Source organism: Heptranchias perlo, chromosome 33 (assembly GCF_035084215.1).
Source record: "Heptranchias perlo isolate sHepPer1 chromosome 33, sHepPer1.hap1, whole genome shotgun sequence".
NCBI classification, from domain to species: Eukaryota; Metazoa; Chordata; class Chondrichthyes; order Hexanchiformes; family Hexanchidae; genus Heptranchias; species Heptranchias perlo.
In genome coordinates, this window is record NC_090357.1 from 184977 (window position 1) to 206598 (window position 21622).

The 21622-nt window shown below is 45.4% G+C and overlaps 1 protein-coding gene across 1 annotated transcript in view; it reads left to right on the forward strand.

Moving 5' to 3' along the window:
- The window catches only part of grik4 (glutamate receptor, ionotropic, kainate 4), a 137146-nt gene that overhangs the window by 67026 nt on the left and 48498 nt on the right, over window positions 1–21622 (forward strand). Inside the window, exon 9 of the mRNA XM_067970798.1 lies at window positions 9379–9486. Within this exon, the coding sequence (XP_067826899.1) occupies window positions 9379–9486 (108 nt within the window). The remainder of the gene's footprint in view (window positions 1–9378; window positions 9487–21622) is intronic.

Sequence of the window (21622 nt, forward strand, 5' to 3'; positions counted from 1 at the left end):
AGGAGGAGGCTCATGTCGAGCATAAATGCCGGCACAGACCAGTTGGGCGAAATGGCTTGTTTCTGTGCTGAAGACTCAATGTAATCAGAGGACACAGATTTAGGAACCAGAGGTGAGGTGAGGAGAAATTACTTGCGCAGCGAGTTGTTAAGATCTGGAATGCACTGCCTGAAAAGTTGGTGGAAGCAGATTTAATAGTAACTTTAGTAGGTTATTATCATACAGGTAGTCCATAAGTTTGCTATTAGTAATTTATCCTATTATCTGCAGTATAAAATGATGGGATTAGTTCATAACAGTCGAACAACCTAAGGTAATGAATAGTTACACCAAAGGATGAAATAAGTAAAGTCAAGGTATTGTGGTGAGAATATTGACAAAAACTAGACCAAGGAGAACCAGAAAAAGCCTGTTCAGGTTGGATATTGGCAGAGTTGCAGACTATAAAGTTGATTCTAAAGGGGGAAATTTAACTCCTCCTGCTCGGCAGGAAAGGGGTGGCAGTGGAGTTAAAGTTCCATGGGAGGACTTCTCGCCCATTCCCCTTTGATTCTTGCCTGCCACCATATTAACTGCAGTTTTTTAGGTCTGAGGTGGGAGCCTCATGAATACATGAAAATTAGGGTGCTGTGATGTCATTATGATCCCGATGCAATTTTAATGAGTCCGAACAGAAGTGCTGCCAGCACTGAACCACTGAGTAAAGACCAGTGGGACTAGTTTCCATGGTCCATTGGAAGTAGTATTTAAAAAGACACTTTTGCCTGAAAGCACTGAAACCATCGGTATCTGTTTGCTTTGCATTTTTTGGATTTGCACAGGAGAGTTTGCCTTGGAGATTGCTTTTTTCTGCATTTATTCTGCTTACACATCCTCAATAAGCGCACAGCTTATGATGGATGACATTCTTCCTACATTGATTTGGTTGCATAAAAAGGAGGAAGAAGAGGAACAGGAGCAGTAAGCTGCCCTGCCACAAGGAGCAGCACTTGGTCCTTACAGCAGGTGAGGGAGCTGCTTGAAGAAGGCCTTACCCAGTCCATAGGGTCTTCAGGTCCAGAGTGTTTCCTAGATCTGTCTGAGAAGCAGTGCATGAAGAGGCTGCGCTTCTCCAGGCAGACTAATGCAGACCTCTGATGCCTCCTGGAACAAAGCCTACTGCCATGCTTTGCCAATGGCAGTGAAGGTCACCACTATCCTTAACTTCATAGAATCATAGAAGTTTACAACATGGAAACAGGCCCTTCGGCCCAACATGTCCATGTCGCCCAGTTTATACCACTAAGCTAGTCCCAATTGCCTGCACTTGGCCCATATCCCTCTATACCCATCTTACCCATGTAACTGTCCAAATGCTATTTAAAAGACAAAATTGTACCCGCCTCTACTACTGCCTCTGGCAGCTCGTTCCAGACACTCACCACCCTTTGAGTGAAAAAATTGCCCCTCTGGACCCTTTTGTATCTCTCCCCTCTCACCTTAAATCTATGCCCCCTCGTTATAGACTCCCCTACCTTTGGGAAAAGATTTTGACTATCTACCTTATCTATGCCCCTCATTATTTTATAGACTTCTATAAGATCACCCCTTAACCTCCTACTCTCCAGGGAAAAAAGTCTCAGTCTATCCAACCTCTCCCTATAAGTCAAACCATCAAGTCCTGGTAGCATCCTAGTAAATCTTTTCTGCACTCTTTCTAGTTTAATAATATCCTTTCTATAATAGGGTGACCAGAACTGTACACAGTATTCCAAGTGTGGCCTTACTAATGTCTTGTACAACTTCAACAAGAAATCCCAACTCCTGTATTCAATGTTCTGACCAATGAAACCAAGCATGCTGAATGCCTTCTTCACCACCCTATCCACCTGTGACTCCACTTTCAAGGAGCTATGAACCTGTACTCCTAGATCTCTTTGTTCTATAACTCTCCCCAACGCCCTACCATTAACGGAGTAGGTCCTGGCCCGATTCGATCTACCAAAATGCATCACCTCACATTTATCTAAATTAAACTCCATCTGCCATTCATCGGCCCACTGGCTCAATTTATCAAGATCCTGTTGCAATCCTAGATAACCTTCTTCACTGTCCACAATGCCACCAATCTTGGTGTCATCTGCAAACTTACTAACCATGCCTCCTAAATTCTCATCCAAATCATTAATATAAATAACAAATAACAGCAGACCCAGCACCGATCCCTGAGGCACGCCGCTGGTCACAGGCCTCCAGTTTGAAAAACAACCCTCCACAACCACCCTCTGTCTTCTGTCGTCAATCCAATTTTGTATCCAATTGGCTACCTCACCTTGGATCCCGTGAGATTTAACCTTATGTAACAACCTACCATGCGGTACCTTGTCAAAGGCTTTGCTAAAGTCCATGTAGACCACGCCTACTGCACAGCCCCATCTATCTTCTTGGTTACCCCTTCAAAAAACTCAATCAAATTCGTGAGACATGATTTTCCACTCACAAAACCATGCTGACTGTTCCTAATCAGTCCCTGCCTCTCCAAATGCCTGTGGATCCTGTCTCTCAGAATACCCTCTAACAACTTACCCACTACAGACGTCAGGCTCACCGGTCTGTAGTTCCCAGGCTTTTCCCTGCCGCCCTTCTTAAACAAAGGCACAACATTTGCTACCCTCCAATCTTCAGGCACCTCACCTGTAGCTGTCGATGATTCAAATATCTCTGCTAGGGGACCCGCAATTTCCTCCCTAACCTCCCATAACGTCCTGGGATACATTTCATCAGGTCCCGGAGATTTATCTACCTTGATGCGTGTTAAGACTTCCAGCACCTCCCTCTCTGTAATATGTACACTTCTCAAGACATCACTATTTATTCCCCCAAGTTCCCTAACATCCATGCCTTTCTCAACCGTAAATACCGATGTGAAATATTCATTTAGGATCTCACCCATCTCTTGTGGTTCCGCACATAGATGAACTTGTTGATCCTTAAGAGGCCCTACTCTCTCCCTAGTTACTCTTTTGCCCTTTATGTGTTTGTAGAAGCTCTTTGGATTCTCCTTTGCCTTATCTGCCAAAGCAATCTCATGTCCCCTTTTTGCCCTCCTGATTTCTCTCTTAACTCTACTCCGACAATCTTTATACTCTTCAAGGGATCCACTTGATCCCAGCTGTCTATGCATGTCATATGCCTCCTTCTTCTTTTTGACTAGGGCCTCAATCTCCCGAGTCATCCAAGGTTCCCTACTTCTACCAGCCTTGCCCTTCACTTTATAAGGAATGTGCTTACCCTGAACCCTGGTTAACACACTTTTGAAAGCCTCCCACTTACCAGACGTCCCTTTGCCTGCCAACAGACTCTCCCAATCAACTTCTGAAAGTTCCTGTCTAATACCATCAAAATTGTCCTTTCCCCAATTTAGAATTTTAACTTTTGGGCCAGACCTATCATTCTCCATAGCTATCTTAAAACTAATGGAATTTCTTCTTTGCCTCAGGCTCTTTCCAGGGTGCATCATGGGACATTGCCTGCATTTCTCAGTCTGCTGTTTATAAGTGAATCAAGCAGTTCACCCAATGCTTTCTTTGCCAGGGCCAAGTCTGGCTCCTTCCCCGGCAGTCAGAATGAAAGAGCTCTGGGATTTGCTGCAAAAGCTGGCTTCCCTCATGTACAGGGGATCATATACTGTACACATGTAGCCATTGAGGCACCAGAAAACCAGCCAGCACCATTTGTAAACAGGAAAGGATTCCATTTCATGAATATGCAGCTGGTCAGTGACCAGAATTAAGCTTGTTTGTGCCAGGTTTCTAGGCAGCTGTCATGATGCCTTTATCCTGTGCCAGTCAACCATTCCCCACTATTCCATCTGTCAAGGAACATCAGGATGGCTGCTAGGGGACAAGGGCTATCTCCACCACATGTGGCTGATGACTCCGTATACAGATGAGGTACAGCCAGAGACATGGGACCACCAGGATGAGTATTGAGCAGACAATTGAGGTCTTGAAGCAATTGTTTAGGTGCCTGGATAGGTCAAGGCCTTGCTTAAGTACAGCCCACAGTGATAGTGAGCTGCATGTTATGCAACCTTGATATCCAAAAGGGTTTGCATTTGGAAAAGGACCAGCAGAAGGAATTCCCCATATCTGACGAGGCAGACGCGGATGAAGGTGAGGAAGGAACAGAAGAGGGAGGGCTACTACAACACCTTGCATCCAGAGATGCCAGGGATGACTTGATTGCTCAGTGCTTCTGTTGATCTGATCCTGAAATATTACACAATCCCCCTCTGCATCAACAGTCCTTGCTACCTCCTACACTAGTCCCTCAAACCTGCAATAAAGAACATTTAAACCATTCAACCAACTATTATATGTATGATATCCTGTCAGTTGAGGAGGAGGAGTGTGAAATATTGGATGGGATAAACATAGTGAGAGAGTAAGTATTAAAGGGTTTAGCATCTTTGAAAGTAGATAAATCGCCAGGCCCGGATGAAATGTATCCCAGGCTGTTAAGAGAAAAAAGGGAGGAAATAGCAGAAGCTCTGACCATCATTTTCCAATCCTCCCTGACTACAAGCGTAGTGTTGGAGGATTGGAGGACTGCTAACATTGTACCATTGTTTAAAAAGGGAGAAAAAGATAGACCGAGTAATTATAGGCCAGTCAGTCTAACTTCAGTGGTGGGCAAATTATTGGAATCAGTTCTGAGGGACAGCATAAATCGTCATTTAGAAAGGCACGGGTTAATCAAGGACAGTCAGCATGGATTTGTTAAGGGACGGTCGTGCCTGACTAACTTGATTAAATTTTTTGAGGAGGTAACAAGGAGGGTCGATGAGGGTAATGCATTTGATGTAGTGTACATGGATTTTAGCAAGGCTTTTGAAAAGGTCCCACATGGCAGACTGGTCAAAAAAGTAAAAGCCCATGGGATCCAAGGGAAAGTCGTAAGTTGGATCCAAAATTGGCTCAGTGGCAGGAAGCAAAGGGTAATGGTTGACGGGTGTTTTTGCGACTGGAAGGATGTTTCCAGTGGGGTCCCGCAAGGCTCAGTACTGGGTCCCTTGCTTTTTGTGATATATATTAATGATTTATTGAATGTTGGGGACTTGAGCAAGAAGTTTGCAGAGGATACAAAAATTGGCCGTAATTGGGCTACGGACCAAGTGCTGGAAAGTGGGATTAAGCTGGATCGCTCTTTTTCGTCCAGCACGGACATGATGGGCCAAATGGCCTCCTTCTGTGCCGTAACTTTCAATGATTCTATTAATTACTTTAAGTTCCTCACTCTCATTAGCCCCTTGGTTCCCCATTATTTCTGGTATGCTTTTTGTGTCTTTTACTGTGAAGACAGATACAAAATATTTGTTTAACATTTCTGCCATTTCCTTATTTCCCAATATAATTTCTCCTGTAAGGGACCAACGTTTACTTTTGCTACTCTCTTCCTTTTTACACACTTTTAGAGGCTCTTACAATCTGTTTTTATATTTCTTGCTAGTTTACTCTCATGTAAGGGACTTAATGCCTGTTTTAGGTGTCCGCCAGGGATACCTGAAAAATGGTATTACAGGCGCAGGATGTTGGTCCCTGAAATTGGACCTTGTTGGGGCTGTTTCACACCCATGATATGGTCTCAAGGTCTAATTTCTAGCCCTTAAGAGTTTTTGATAGAGAAGGAAGTGTTTGGCTTCAAATGGAAATCAAGCTTCTTGATGTCAGTTTTAAAGGATTTATGGCAGTTCTGAGATCAGATAATAAGGCCAAGGATGGCATTAGATGAAGAAGGACCCTGAGAGGAACTATTAAGGGTATCAGCTGTTGGTTAAACTTGCAAGAGAAAATGAAAAGAGACTTTGAAGAATTGAAACACAAAAGATTTTATTACCCATCAAAGGATACATTTGTGCCAGACAAGTGCCAAGCAATAACCATCTCCAATAAGGGAGAGTCTAACCACCTCCCCTTGACATTTAACGGCATTACCATCACTGAATCCCCCACCATCAACATCCTGAGGGGTCACCGTTGACCAGAAACTTAACTGGACCAGCCACATAAATATTGTGGCTACAAGAGCAGGTCAGAGGCTGGGTATTCTGCGACAAGTGACTCACTCCTGACTCCCCAAAGCTTTTCCACCGTCTACAAGGCACAGGTCAGGAGTGTGATGGAATACTCTCCACTTGCCTGGATGAGTGCAGCTCCAACAACACTCAAGAAGCTCGACACCATCCAGGACAAAGCAGCCCACTTGATTGGCACCCCATCCACCACCCTAAACATTCACTCCCTTCACCACCGGTGCACCGTGGCTGCAGTGTGTATCATCTACAGGATGCACTGCAGCAACTCGCCAAGGCTTCTTCGGCAACACCTCCCAAACCCGTGACCTCTACCACCTAGAAGGACAAGGGCAGCAGGCACACGGGAACAACACCACCTGCACGTTCCCCTCCAAGTCACACACCATCCTGACTTGGAAATATATCGCTGTTCCTTTGTCGCTGGGTCAAAATCCTGGAACTCCCCACCCAATAACACTGTGGGAGAACCTTCACCACACGGACTGCAGCGGTTCAAGAAGGCGGCTCACCACCACCTTCTCAAGGGTAATTAGGGATGGGCAATAAATGCTGGCCTTGCCAGCGACGCCCACATCCCATGAATGACTATTAAAAAAAATACTTCTGCCTGTCAGTGAGTTGTAAATAATTCTAATTGCAGCATAAGAACATAAGAACATAAGAAATAGGAGCAGGAGTAGGCCAATCGGCCCCTCGAGCCTGCTCCGCCATTCAATAAGATCATGGCTGATCTGGTCCTAACCTCAAATCTAAAATCATGTCCAATTTCCTGCCCGCTCCCCGTAACCCCTAATTCTCTTTACTTCTAGGAAACTGTCTATTTCTGTTTTAAATTTATTTAATGATGTAGCTTCCACAGCTTCCTGGGGCAGCAAATTCCACAGACCTACCACCCTCTGAGTGAAGAAGTTTCTCCTCATCTCAGTTTTGAAAGAGCAGCCCCTTATTCTAAGATTATGCCCCCTAGTTCTAGTTTCACCCATCCTTGGGAACATCCTTACCGCATCCACCCGATCAAGCCCCTTCACAATCTTATATGTTTCAATAAGATCGCCTCTCATTCAATGAGTTATAATAAGGAAATCAACAAAGGGTCACAAAACAGATAGTAAGAGCTACAAAAAGAGAGTATGAAAAGTACCTTGCAAGGGATATCAAAACCAATATGAAGAACTTTTATAGTTATATTAGGAAAAAGAGGGTGGTCAGGAGCAGTGTTGGCCCCTTAAAAACTGAAAGTGGGGATATTGTCATTGACAATGGGACAATGGGGAAATGGCGGACATGTTTAACAATTACTTTGCATCAGTATTTACAGTAGAAAAAGAGGATAGCTTGCCGGAAATCCCAAGAAAACTAATATTGAATCGGGGACAGGGGCTCAATAAAATTAACATAAGTAAAGCAACAGTAATGAAGAAAATAATAGCACTAAAGAGTGACAAATCCCCAGGACCAGATGGTTTCTATACCAGGGTTTTAAAGGAAGTAGGTGAGCACATTGCAGGTGCCCTAACTATAATCTTTCAAAGTTCTCTAGATTCAGGAACTGTCCCTCTAGGTTGGAAAATTGCACATATCACTCCGCTTTTTAAGAAAGGAGAGAGAGGGAAACCAGGGAATTATAGACCAGTTAGCCTAACATCTGTTGTGGGGAAAATGCTGGAGTCCATAATTAAGGATAGGGTGACTGAACACCTTGAGAATTTTCAGTTAATCAGAGTGAGCCAGAATAGATTTGTGAAAGGTAGGTCGTGCCTGACAAACCTGATTGAATTTTTTGAAGAGGTGACTAAAGTAGTGGTCAGGGGAATGTCAATGGATGTTATTTATATGGACTTCCAGAAGGCATTTGATAAGGTCCCACATAAGAGACTGTTAGCTAAGATAGAAGCCCATGGAATCGAGGGAAAAGTACAGACTTGGTTAGGAAGTTGGCTGAGCGAAAGGCGATAGAGAGTAGGGATAATGGGTAGGTACTCACATTGGCAGGATGTGACTAGTGGAGTCCCACAGGGATCTGTCTTGGGGTCTCAATTATTCACAATATTTATTAACGACTTAGATGAAGGCAGAGAAAGTCTCATATCTAAGTTTGCCGATGACACAAAGATTGGTGGCATTGTAAGCAGTGTAGATGAAAACATAAAATTACAAAGCGATATTGATAGATTAGGTGAATGGGCAAAACTGTGGCAAATGGAATTCAGTGTAGACAAATGTGAGGTCATCCACTTTGGATCAAAAAAGGATAGAACAGGGTACTTTCTCAATGGTAAAAAGTTAAAAACAGTGGATGTCCAAAGGGACTCAGGGGTACAGGTACATAGATCATTGAAGTGTCATGAACAGGTGCAGAAAATAATCAATAAGGCAAATGGAATGCTGGCCTTTATATCGAGAGGACTAGAGTACAAGGGGGCAGAAGTTATGCTGCAGCTATACAAAACCCTGGTTAGACCGCACCTGGAGTACTGTGAGCAGTTCTGGGCACCGCACCTTCGGAAGGAAACATTGGCCTTGGAGGGAATGCAGCGTCGGTTTACTGGAATGATACCCGGACTTCAAGGGTTAAGTTACGAGGAGAGATTACACAAATTGGGGTTGTATTCTCCAGAGTTTCGAAGGTTGAGGGGTGATCTGATCGAAGTTTATAAGATATTAAGGGGAACAGATAGGGTGGATAGACAGAAACTATTTCCGCTGGTTGGGAATTCTAGGAGTAGGGGGCACAGTCTAAAAATTAGAGCCAGACCTTTCAGGAGTGAGATTAGAAAACATTTCTACACACAAAGGGTGGTAGAAGTTTGGAACTCTCTTCCGCAAACGGCAATTGATGCTAACTCAATTGCTAAATTTAAATCTGAGATGGATAGCTTTTTGCCAACCAAAGGTATTAAGGGATATGGGCCAAAGTCAGGTATATGGAGTAAGATCACAGATCAGCCATGATCTTATCAAATGGCAGAGCAGGCACGAGGGGCTGAATGGCCTACTTCTGTTCCTATGTTCCTAAATTCCTGAAGTAAAGTAAATTGGAAGCAGTTTGTTTGGTTTGAATTAGTTTGGAAAATTCTTTAGAATTGAAACATTGTGAGGAATTGCTTCTTGAAGCCTGTTCCAGGCTTCTGAATTCCTGCCTGAATGCAGTTTCCAGAAAGGTGTGGTTAGAAGATTGATGTTTATTGTGGTGAAATTCAAGCCATGTTAAGAACAAGTGAGAATAGATGAATGACAAATGCATGGTTTTATCCCCCTTCCCTCACCTAGTAGCCAGCTTCAATTTTTGTTTTCTTCCACAGGTTGGAATCTGGCACTCGGAGAATGGACTAGTGATGGACAGAAGATTTTATTTTTTAAATGCTTCAGAGAGTTTGTTCAATAAGACTCTGATAGTGACGACAATCTTGGTAAGAAATAGCCACGAGCTGTGCTTTTATTGTGTATGCAATCTGTGTACCAATTAGTCTTTCTAACCCCATATCATTCTTGCATTACAACAGGACCAACTGGCTATTAAGTCCAATTTTGGTCTCTGTAATGTCACAAAAATAGGCACAGATGGAACATAATGGGCTAAATTTTAACGGGCAGCTGGGAAGAGGGTGGGGGAGGGGGGGGATTTCCTGACGGAAACCCGGAAGTACGGGTTTCATGGACAGCCGTACGATTTTGACAGGCCAGCCAGATTGACAGACTGGCTATCAGTCAGACGGGAGAGCAGCCAGGGGGAGGATACCAGCAAATAAATCTTAGATCGGGGCGGGGGGAAGGAGGTCAGGGGAGGTCAGAGATAGTGGGGTTGGGGTGGGGCTGGGGGTGAGAGATCATTGTGGGGGGGTGGGGGGGAGGTCGGACATAGGGAGGGGATCGGCCGGTCGCATCTATAGGATTGCGGCAGGTAGGCTTGTTGGGCCTGGAGGAAACACTCCTGCTCCTCCTGGCCCACAAGCAGTGCAATAAAGGCACTTACCTGCTGAGCTGGGCCTTCTCGCCTCCTCTCACGTGGCGTGAAGCAGAAGGCCCGGGAATCCCGGCCCCAGGAGTTAAAAATAAAAACCCTGTCAAAATGGAGGCCCGCAGCCTCCTTAAAAGATTCCACTGACCAACCTGCCTCCTGAGAGCGGGCTGGTCGCCCGCCCCTCAACCCACCTCCGCTAAAACCAGAAGTGGGGGGGTTGGTGGCGGGTTTTACTTTTTTATGATTTATGCCTTCACACCTGCCCCCAACCCACCTGTTCGTGGGGTTAAAATTTACTCCAATAGATCAGGATATTAGGTGGGACTGGTTCGGTTTGATCTCTCCCCATCCCTGAAGGCATCCGATTTTGCACTGGTCTTGGGTGGCCATCAGAAGTGCCTGTCCAAAATATTAATATAATTAAGTGAAGTCATTTTTTATTAGGTAAGGGTATCAAGGGATATGGATCAAAGGCGGGTAAATGGAATTCAGATACAGAGCAGCCATGATCTAATTGGATGGTGGAACAGGTTCAATGGGCTGAATGGCCTACTCCTGTGCCTATATATTTAAACTTTGATGCAGTTTAGCAGTTTCTGTTAGGATTCACCCATTTTGAAAGGACATTAAAACTGTAGAGAGCCTTCAGCGCAGATTCACCAGATTGATGCCAGGAAAGGAAAGCTGTAATTGTAAGGAGAGATTGAGATACCGGGACTATTTCTACTGGAGCAGAGACGGCGAAGAGGAGATTTAATGAAAATTTTTGGAATTATGAAGGGTTTTGGTGGAGTGAAGCGGGTGTCAGTGAAGAGATTACTTCAAATAAAAATTGTCACTAAGAGAGGAAAGAGGTTAAAGTTCTTTATGCAGGGCATACCTTGTCACAGGAAAAAATTGAAGTCTCTTTTAAGGGCAAAATAGATAAATATCTGATGCGGGGAAGGTACAGGACTATATGCCTAGTGCGGGGCAGTAGGATTAGATTTTATCAAAGAGCTGCCACAGACATGATGGGCCGAATGGCCTCCACCTGTGCTACAAACATTTACAGTTCCCTCGTTCAAAGCTCCAGTCATTTTTTGCTCCTCTCAGGCCTGAAAATGTTGAATGCTGTAAGTTTCTGTAGGCACTTAAGACCCACAGCATTGTGATTTCTTGCCTCCTGTCAATCCCAGATTTATTCATACCCGCAACTTGTCCAGCTTATGTAATGCACTGCCCAGGTTATATTAATTACACTGCCCATGATATGTTAATTACACTACCCCGTTCTGTTAATTACAGATGTTCTGTTAATAACTACCCATGTATTGTTAATTACACGGCCCATGTATTGTTAATTACACTGCCTAGGTTATGTTAATTACACGCCTTAAGTTATTTTAATTACCCTGCCCCGTGTCGTGTTAATTACCCTGCCCCCTGTCGTGTTAATTACCCTGCCCCCTGTCGTGTTAATTACCCTGCCCCGTGTCGTGTTAATTACCCTGCCCCGTGTCGTGTTAATTACCCTGCCCCCTGTCGTGTTAATTATCCTGCCCCCTGTCGTGTTAATTATCCTGCCCCCTGTCGTGTTAATTACCCTGCCCCCTGTCGTGTTATTTACCCTGCCCCCTGTCGTGTTAATTACCCTGCCCCCTGTCGTGTTAATTACCCTGCCCCCTGTCGTGTTAATTACCCTGCCCCGTGTCGTGTTAATTACCCTGCCCCGTGTCGTTTTAATTACCCTGCCCCGTGTCGTGTTAATTACCCTGCCCCGTGTCGTGTTAATTACCCTGCCCCGTGTCGTGTTAATTACCCTGCCCCGTGTCGTTTTAATTACCCTGCCCCGTGTCGTGTTAATTACCCTGCCCCGTGTCGTGTTAATTACCCTGCCCCGTGTCGTGTTAATTACCCTGCCCCGCGTCGTGTTAATTACCCTGCCCCGCGTCGTGTTAATTACCCTGCCCCGCGTCGTGTTAATTACCCTGCCCCGCGTCGTGTTAATTACCCTGCCCCGCGTCGTGTTAATTACCCTGCCCCGTGTCGTGTTAATTACCCTGCCCCGTGTCGTGTTAATTACCCTGCCCCGTGTCGTGTTAATTACCCTGCCCCGTGTCGTGTTAATTACCCTGCCCCGTGTCGTGTTAATTACCCTGCCCCGTGTCGTGTTAATTACCCTGCCCCGTGTCGTGTTAATTACCCTGCCCCGTGTCGTGTTAGTTACCCTGCCCCGTGTCGTGTTAATTACCCTGCCCCGTGTCGTGTTAATTACCCTGCCCCCTGTCGTGTTAATTACCCTGCCCCGTGTCGTGTTAATTACCCTGCCCCCTGTCGTGTTAATTACCCTGCCCCCTGTCGTGTTAATTACCCTGCCCCGTGTTGTGTTAATTAAACATTGAAACATTGAAACATAGAAAATAGGAGCAGGAGTAGGCTATTCGGCCCTTCGAGCCTGCTCCACCATTCAATATGATCATGGTTGATCCTCTATCTCTGTACCATATTCCCGCTCTCTCCCCATACCCCTTGATGCCTTTTGTATTTAGAAATCTATCTAGCTCCTTCTTAAGTATATTCAGTGACTTGGCCTCCACAGCCTTCTGTTGTAGAGAATTCCACAGATTCACCACCCTCTGAGTGAAGAAATTTCTCCTCATCTCAGTCCTAAATGTCCTACCCCGTATCCTGAGACTGTGACCCCCTCGTTCTGGACCCTCCAGTCAGGCGAAACATCCTCCCTGCATCCAGTCTGTCTAGCCCTGTCAGAATTTTATACGTTTCAATGAGATGCCCTCTAATTCTTCTGAACTCGAGTGAATACAGGCCGAGTCAACCCAATCTCTCCTCATACGACAGTCTTGCCATCCCAGGAATCAGTCTGGTGAACCTTCGCTGCACTCCCTCAAGTATATCCTTTCCTAGGTAAGGAGACCAAAACTGCACACAATGCTCTAGGTGTGGTCTCACCAAGGCCCTGTATAACTGCAGTAAGACATCCTTGCTCCTGTACTCAAATCCTCTTGCAATGAAAGCCAACATACCATTTGCCTTCCTGAGTGCTTGCTGCACCTGCATGTTTGCTTTCAGGGACTGGTGTACAAGGACACCCAGGTCCCTTTGTACATCAACATTTCCCAATCTATCACCATTTAAATAATACTCTGCCTTTCTATTTTTCCTTCCAAAGCGGATAACTTCATATTTATCCACATTATACTGCATCTGCCATGTATTTGCCCACTCACTCAACTTGTCTAAATCGCCTTAAGCCTCTTTGTATCCTCCTCACAACTCACAATCCCACCTAGTTTTGTGTCATCAGCAAACTTGGAAATATTACATTTGGTTCCCTCATCCAAATCATTGATATATATTGTGAATAGCTGGGGCCCAAGCACTGATCCCTGCGGTACCCCACTAGTCACCGCCTGCCACCCCGAAAAAGACCCATCTCTTCCTACTCTCTGTTTCCTGTCTGTTAACCAATTTTCAATCCATGCCAGTATATTCCCCCCAATCCCATGTGCTTTAATTTTGCACACTGACCTCTTATGTGGGACTTTATCAGAGGCCTTCTGAAAATCTAAATACACCACATCCACTGGTTCTCCCTTATTTATTCTACCAGTTACATCCTCAAAAAGCTCCAGTAGGTTTGTCAAACACGATTTTCCTTTCATAAATCCATGTTGACTTTGTCTAATCCCGTTGATATTTTCTAAGTGTCCTGTTATCACATCCTTTATAACAGACTCTAGTATTTTCCCCACTATTGGTGTTAGGCTAACCGGTCTGTAGTTCCCTGTTTTCTCTCTCCCTCCTTTTTTAAATAGTGGGGTTACATTTGCCACCCTCCAATCTGCAGGAACTGTTTCATAATGTATAGAATTTTGGAAGATGACAACTAATGCATCCACTATTTCCGTGGCTACCTCTTTTAGTACTCTGGGATGCAGATTATCAGGCCCTGGGGATTTATCGGCTTTCAGTCCCATTAATTTCTCCAGCACTTTTTTTTACTAATACTAATTTCCTTTAATTCCTCCTTCTTACTAGACTCTTGGTTCCCTAGCATTTCTGGGGAGATATTTGTGTCCTCTTCCGTGAAGACAGAACCAAAGTATTTGTTTAATTGCTCTGCCATTTCCCTGTTCCCCATTATAAATTCTCCCATTTCTGACTGTAAGGGACCTACATTTGTCTTCACTAATCTTTTTCCTTTTACATACTTGTAGAAGCTTTTACAGTCCGCTTTTATGTTCCTTGCATGTTTACTCTCATACTCTATTTTTCCTTCTTAATCAATCTCTTGGTCCTTTTTTGCTGAATTCTAAATTGCTCCCAATCCTCAGGCTTGCTACTTTTTCTGACAACTATATATGACTCCTCTTTGGATCTAATACTATCCTTAATTTCTTTTGTTAGCCATGGTTGGGCCGCTTTTCCTTTTGTGTTTTTGCGCCAGAAAGGAATGTATAACTGTTACAATTCTTGCATTCGTTCCTTAAATGTTAGCCATTGCCACAGTTTAAAAATAAGGGGTCTCCCATTTAAGACAGAGATGAGGAGAATTTTTTTCTCTGAGGGTCGTGAGTCTGTGGAACTCCCTTCCCAGAGAACGGTGGAGGCAGGGTCATTGAATATTTTTAAGGCTGAGTTAGATAGATTCCTTAATAACAAGGGAGTCAAAGGTTATAGTAGGTAGATGGGAAAGTAGTGTTGAGGTCACAATCAGATCAGCCATGATCTTATCAAATGGCAGAGCAGGCTTGAGGGGCCGAATGACCTACTCCTGCTCTTAACTCGTATGTTCTCTGCTCAAAGGGCAGTCAACCTATTCCCAATCTTCTGCAAATGCTGCCCTTGAGCTGTGCAACAAGGGGCAGGTTGTGGCCTGGTAGTTTGATAAGGTTATTTAGTGACCAATTGAGTTACAGACCAGTCTTTGCTAAATTATCTCATTTCAGATGGGGTGGCCGTGGGCAGGAGGAAGAAGTCAGCAGAATGGGGCTGGGCATTGTAGTAATCAATTAAATAAATAAAATAGTAATGACAGGGCAGGAAATGTGTTGCAGCTGCAATATGTAGGAGCTATTGAACAGTTTTATCCAGGGCGACTACATCTGCAGTAAGTGTCTGCAGCTCGAGGAACTTCGGCTCCTAGTTGAGGAGCTGGAGTCCGAGCTGCAGGTATTGTGAGGCATCAGGGTGGGAGAAAGTTACCTGGACACTTTGATCCAGGAGGCAGTCACACCCCTTAGACTAAATACTGTGGAATTGGGACGTATTCAGGGACAGGAGGGTGTGACTGCGAGTGAGGCAGGTACGGGGATCCAGGAGGTAGCATTGCAGGAGCCTCAGCCTCTGCACTTGTCCAATAGATACGAGGTTGTTGCAGCCCTTGTGGACGAGTGCAGGGACTGCAGAGAGGATGAGCAAACTGGCCACGGCACCGTGGTTCAGGGGGCCATTCAAGTGGGGGGAGTAAAAAGGAATGTGGTTGTAGTAGGCAACAGTATAGTTAGAGGGATAGATACTGTTCTCAGTAGCCAAGAGCGAGAGTCCCGAAGGCTGTGTTGCCTACCCGGTGCCAGGGTTAAGGACATCTCCTCAGGGCTGGAGAGAAAGTGGGAGGGGGGAGGATCCAGTTGTCGTGGTCCACGTAGGTACCAACGACATAGGCAGGACTAAGAAAGAGGTTCTGCTGAGGGAGTTTGAGCAGCTAGAGACTAAATTAAAAAGCAGAACCACAAAGGTGATAATCTCTGGATTATTACCTGAGCCACGAGCAAATTGGCACAGGGTAAATCAGATCAGAGAGATGAATGCATGGTTCAAAGATTGGTGTGGGAGAAGTGGGTTTCGATTCATGGGGCACTGGCACCAGTACTGGGGAAAGAGGGAGCTGTTCTATTGGGACGGGCTTCACCTGAACCATGCTGGGACCAGTGTTCTGGCAAACTGAATAACTAGGGCGGTAGAGAAGGCTTTAAACTAAATAGAGGGGGGAGGGCTCAGGTGGGGCGAAGTTTATATTGATAAAGAGAAAAGACAAGGAAGTAGTACAGGAAAGTGATGGGGGTAATGATAAACAGTGTGTGTCGGGAAGGGACAGAGCGAACAAACATAAGAGTGCACTAGCAAATGGGGCCGGGGTAGGAAAGAATGGTAAAAAGACAAAATTAAAGGTTCTTCATCTGAATGCACGCAGCATTCGTAATAAGATAGATGAATTGACAGCACAAATAGAAACAAATGGGTATGATCTCGTGGCCATTACAGAGACGTGGTTGCAAGGTGACCAAGGCAGGGAGCTAAATATTCAGGGTTATTTAACATTTTGGAAGGATAGGAAAAAAGGTAAAGGTGGTGGGGTAGCTCTGTTAATAAAGGATGAAATTGGTATAATAGTGAGAAATGATCTTGGGTCAGAAGATCAAGATGTCGAATCAATTTGGGTGGAGGTAAGAAATAGTAAGGGAAAGAAATCACTGGTGGGAGTAGTATATAGGCCCCCTAACAGTAGCTACACTGCAGGGCAAAATATAAATCAGGAAATAAGGAGGGGCTTGTAAAAAAGGTAATGCAATAATCATGGACGATTTTAACTTTCACATAGATTGGACAAATCAAATTGGCAAAAATAGCCCTGAGGAGGAGTTCATAGAGTGTATTAGGGACTGTTTCTTAGACCAATATGTCGGGGAACCAACCAGGGAACAGGCCATTTTGGATCTGGTATGGGTAACAAAACAGGATTAATTAATGATCTCAAAGCAAAGGATCCCTTGGGAAGCAATGATCATAACATGATAGAATTTCACATCCAGTTTTAGAGCGAGGATCTTGGGTCTGAAACTACTGTATTAAACTTAAATAAGGGCAATTATAAAGGAATGAGGGCGGAATTGGCTAAAGTGGACTGGGTAAACAGATTAGATGGTATGATGGTGGATAAGCAGTGGCAAACATTTAAAAAGATATTTTATGACAAAAATATATCCCTGTGAGGAGGAAAGACTCCACAAAAAGGTTGAACCGACCATGGCTAACGAAGGAAGTCAAGGATGGTATCAGGTTAAAAGAAAAAGCATACAACATGGCAAAGATTACCGGTAAGCCCGATCTTTGGGAAAACTTTAAAAACCAGCAAAGGATGACTAAAAGAATAATAGAGGGAGAAAATAAATTATGAGAGTAAACTAGCAAGAAATATAAAAATTGACAGTAAAAGCTTCTACAAGTATATAAAAAGGAAAAGGGTAGCTAAAGTAAACATTGGTCCCTTAGAGGATGAGACTGGGGAAATAATGGAAAACAAGGATATGGCAGAGGAATTGAACAGATATTTTGTGACTGTCTTCACAGTAGAAGACACTAATAACATACCAATAATAGTAGAAAATCAAGGGGCAAAGGGGAGGGAGGAACTAAAAACAATCACTATCACTGGAGAAAAAGTACTAGGTAAACTAATGGGTCTAAAGGCTGACAAGTCCCCTGGTCCTGATGGCTTGCATCCGAGGGTCTTAAAGGAAGTGGCTACAGAGATAGTGGATGCGTTGGTTGTAATCTTCCAGAATTCACTAGATTCTGGAAAGGTCCCAGCGGATTAGAAAACTGCTAACACCCCTATTGAAGAAGGGAGTGAGACAGAAAGCAGGTAACTATAGACCAGTTAGCCTAACATCTGTCATTGGGAAAATGCTAGAATCCATTATTAAGGAAGTAGTAGCAGGACATTTGGAGACTCATTATACAATCAAGGAGAATCAACATGGTTTTATGAAGGGGAAATCATGTCTGACAAATTTATTAGAGTTCTTTGAGGAAGTAACGGGCAGGGTGGATAAAGGGGAACCAATGGATGCAGTATATTTGGATTTCCAAAAGGCATTCAATAAGGTGCCACATAAAAGATTACTGCACAAGATAAGAGCTCATGGTGTTGGGGGTAATATACTGGCATGGATAGAGGATTGGCTAACTAACAGAAAATAAAGAGTCAGGATAAAAGGGTCATTTTCAAAATGGCAATCTGTAATTAGTGGGGTGCCGCAGGGCTCAGTGCTGGGGCCTCAACTATTTACAATATATATCAATGACTTGAATGAAGGAACAGAGTGTCTTGTGGCCAAATTTGCTGATGGTACAAAGATAGGTGGAAAAGCAAGTTGTTTTTTTTTATTCGTTCACGGGATGTGGGCGTCGCTGGCAAGGCCGGCATTTATTGCCCATCCCTAATTGCCCTCGAGAAGGTGGTGGTGAGCCGCCTTCTTGAACCGCTGCAGTCCGTGTGGTGACGGTTCTCCCACAGTGCTGTTAGGAAGGGAGTTCCAGGATTTTGACCCAGCGACAATGAAGGAACGGCGATATATTTCCAAGTCGGGATGGTGTGTGACTTGGAGGGGAACGTGCAGGTGGTGTTGTTCCCATGCGCCTGCTGCCCTTGTCCTTCTAGGTGGTAGAGGTCGCGGGTTTGGGAGGTGCTGTCGAAGAAGCCTTGGCGAGTTGCTGCAGTGCATCCTGTGGATGGTGCACACTGCAGCCACAGTGCGCCGGTGGTAAAGGGAGTGAATGTTTAGGGTGGTGGATGGGGTGCCAATCAAGCGGGCTGCTTTATCTTGGATGGTGTCGAGCTTCTTGAGTGTTGTTGGAGCTGCACTCATCCAGGCAAGTGGAGAGTATTCCATCACACTCCTGACTTGTGCCTTGTAGATGGTGGAAAGGCTTTGGGGAGTCAGGAGGTGAGTCACTCGCCGCAGAATACCCAGCCTCTGACCTGCTCTCGTAGCCACAATATTTATGTGGCTGGTCCAGTTAAGTTTCTGGTCAATGGTGACCCCCAGGATGTTGATGGTGGGGGATTCAGCGATGGTAATGCCGTTGAATGTCAAGGGGAGGTGGTTAGACTCTCTCTTGTTGGAGATGGTCATTGCCTGGCACTTATCTGGCGCGAATGTTACTTGCCACTTATCAGCCCAAGCCTGGATGTTGTCCAGGTCTTGCTGCATGCAGGCTCGGACTGCTTCATTATCTGAGGGGTTGCGAATGGAACTGAACACTGTGCAGTCATCAGCGAACATCCCCATTTCTGACCTTATGATGGAGGGAAGGTCATTGATGAAGCAGCTGAAGATGGTTGGGCCGAGGACACTGCCCTGAGGAACTCCTGCAGCAATGCCCTGGGGCTGAGATGATTGGCCTCCAACAACCACTACCATCTTCCTTTGTGCTAGGTATGACTCCAGCCACTGGAGAGTTTTCCCCATGATTCCCATTGACTTCAATTTTACTAGGGCTCCTTGGTGCCACACTCGGTCAAATGCTGCCTTGATGTCAAGGGCAGTCACTCTCACCTCACCTCTGGAATTCAGCTCTTTTGTCCATGTTTGGACCAAGGCTGTAATGAGGTCTGGAGCCGAGTGGTCCTGGCGGAACCCAAACTGAGCATCGGTGAGCAGGTTATAGGTGAGTAAGTGCCGCTTGATAGCACTGTCGACGACACCTTCCATCACTTTGCTGATGATTGAGAGTAGACTGATGGGGCGGTAATTGGCCGGATTGGATTTGTCCTGCTTTTTGTGGACAGGACCTACCTGGGCAATTTTCCACATTGTCGGGTGGATGCCAGTGTTGTAGCTGTACTGGAACAGCTTGGCTAGAGGCACAGCTAGTTCTGGAGCACAAGTCTTCAGCACTACAGCTGGGATGTTGTCAGGGCCCATAGCCTTTGCTGTATCCAGTGCACTCAGCCGTTTCTTGATATCACGTGGAGTGAATCGAATTGGCCGAAGACTGGCTTCCGTGATGGTGGGGATATCGGGAGGAGGCTGAGATGGATTATCCACTCGGCACTTCTGGCTGAAGATGGTTGCAAACGCTTCAGCCTTGTCTTTTGCACTCACGTGCTGGACTCCGCCATCATTGAGAATGGGGACGTTTGCAGAGCCTCCTCCTCCCGTTAGTTGTTTAATTGTCCACCACCATTCACGACTGGATGTGGCAGGACTGCAGAGCTTTGATCTGATCCGTTGGTTGTGGAATCGCTTAGCTCTGTCTATAGCATGTTGCTTCCGCTGTTTAGCATGCGTGTCATCCTGAGTTGTAGCTTCACCAGGTTGGCACCTCATTTTTTGGTACGCCTGGTGCTGCTCCTGGCATGCTCTTCTACACTCCTCATTGAACCAGGGTTGATCCCCTGGCTTGTTGGTAATGGTAGAGTGAGGAATATGCCGGGCCATGAGGTTACAGATTGTGCTGGAATACAATTCTGCTGCTGCTGATGGCCCACAGCGCCTGATGGATGCCCAGTTTTGAGCTGCTAGATCTGTTCTGAATCTATCCCATTTAGCACGGTGGTAGTGCCACACAACACGTTGGATGGTGTCCTCAGTGCGAAGACGGGATTTCATCTCCACGAGGACTGTGCGGTGGTCACTCCTACCAATACTGTCATGGACAGATGCATTTGCGACAGGTAGATTGGTGAGGACGAGGTCAAGTAAGTTTTTCCCTCGTGTTGGTTTGCTCACCACCTGCCGCAGGCCCAGTCTTGCAGCTATGTCCTTCAGGACTCGGCCAGCTTGGTCAGTAGTGGTGCTACCGAGCCACTCTTGGTGATGGACATTGAAGTCCCCCACCCAGAGGGCATTTTGTGCCCTTGCTACCCTCAGTGCTTCCTCCAAGTGGTGTTCAACATGGAGGAGGACTGATTCATCAGCTGAGGGAGGACGGTAGGTGGTAATCAGCAGGAGGTTTCCTTGCCCATGTTTGACCTGATGCCATGAGATTTCATGGGGTCCAGAGTCAATGTTGAGGACTCCTCGGGCCACTCCCTCCTGACTGTATATCACTGTACCGCCACCTCTGGTGGGTCTGTCCTTCCGGTGGGACAGGACATACCCAGGGATGGTGATGGAAGAGTCTGGGACGTTGGCTGAAAGATATGATTCTGTGAGTATGGCTATGTCAGGCTGTTGCTTGACTGGTCTGTGGGACAGCTCTCCCAATTTTGGCACAAGTCCCCAGATGTTAGTAAGGAGGACCTTGCAGGGTCGACTGGGCTTGGTGTTTTGCCGTTGTCGTGTCCGGTGCCTCGTGGTCCGATGCCGGGTGGTCCGTCCGGTTTTATTTTTTTTCTGACTTTTCGTAGCGAGATTTTTACAACTGAGTGTCTTGCTAGGCCATTTCAGAGGGCAATTAAGAATCAACCACATTGCTGTGGGTCTGGAGTCACATATAGGCCAGACCGGGTCAGGGCAGCAGGCTTCCTTCCCTAAAGGACATTAGTGAACCAGATGGGTTTTTACGACAATCCGGTAGTTTCATGGCCATCATTACTGATACTAGTATTTTAATTCCAGATTTTTTATTTAATTAATTGAATGTAATTAATTAATATGAATTTAAATTCGCCAGCTGCTGTGGCGGGATTTGAACTCATGACTCTGGATTTTAGTCCAGGCCTCTGGATTACTAGCCCAGTAACATAACCACTATGCTACCGTACCCGGTGATGAGGACACAAAGTGTCTGCAAAGGGATATTGACAGGTTAAGCGAATGGGCAAAAATTTGGCAGATGGAATATAATATGGG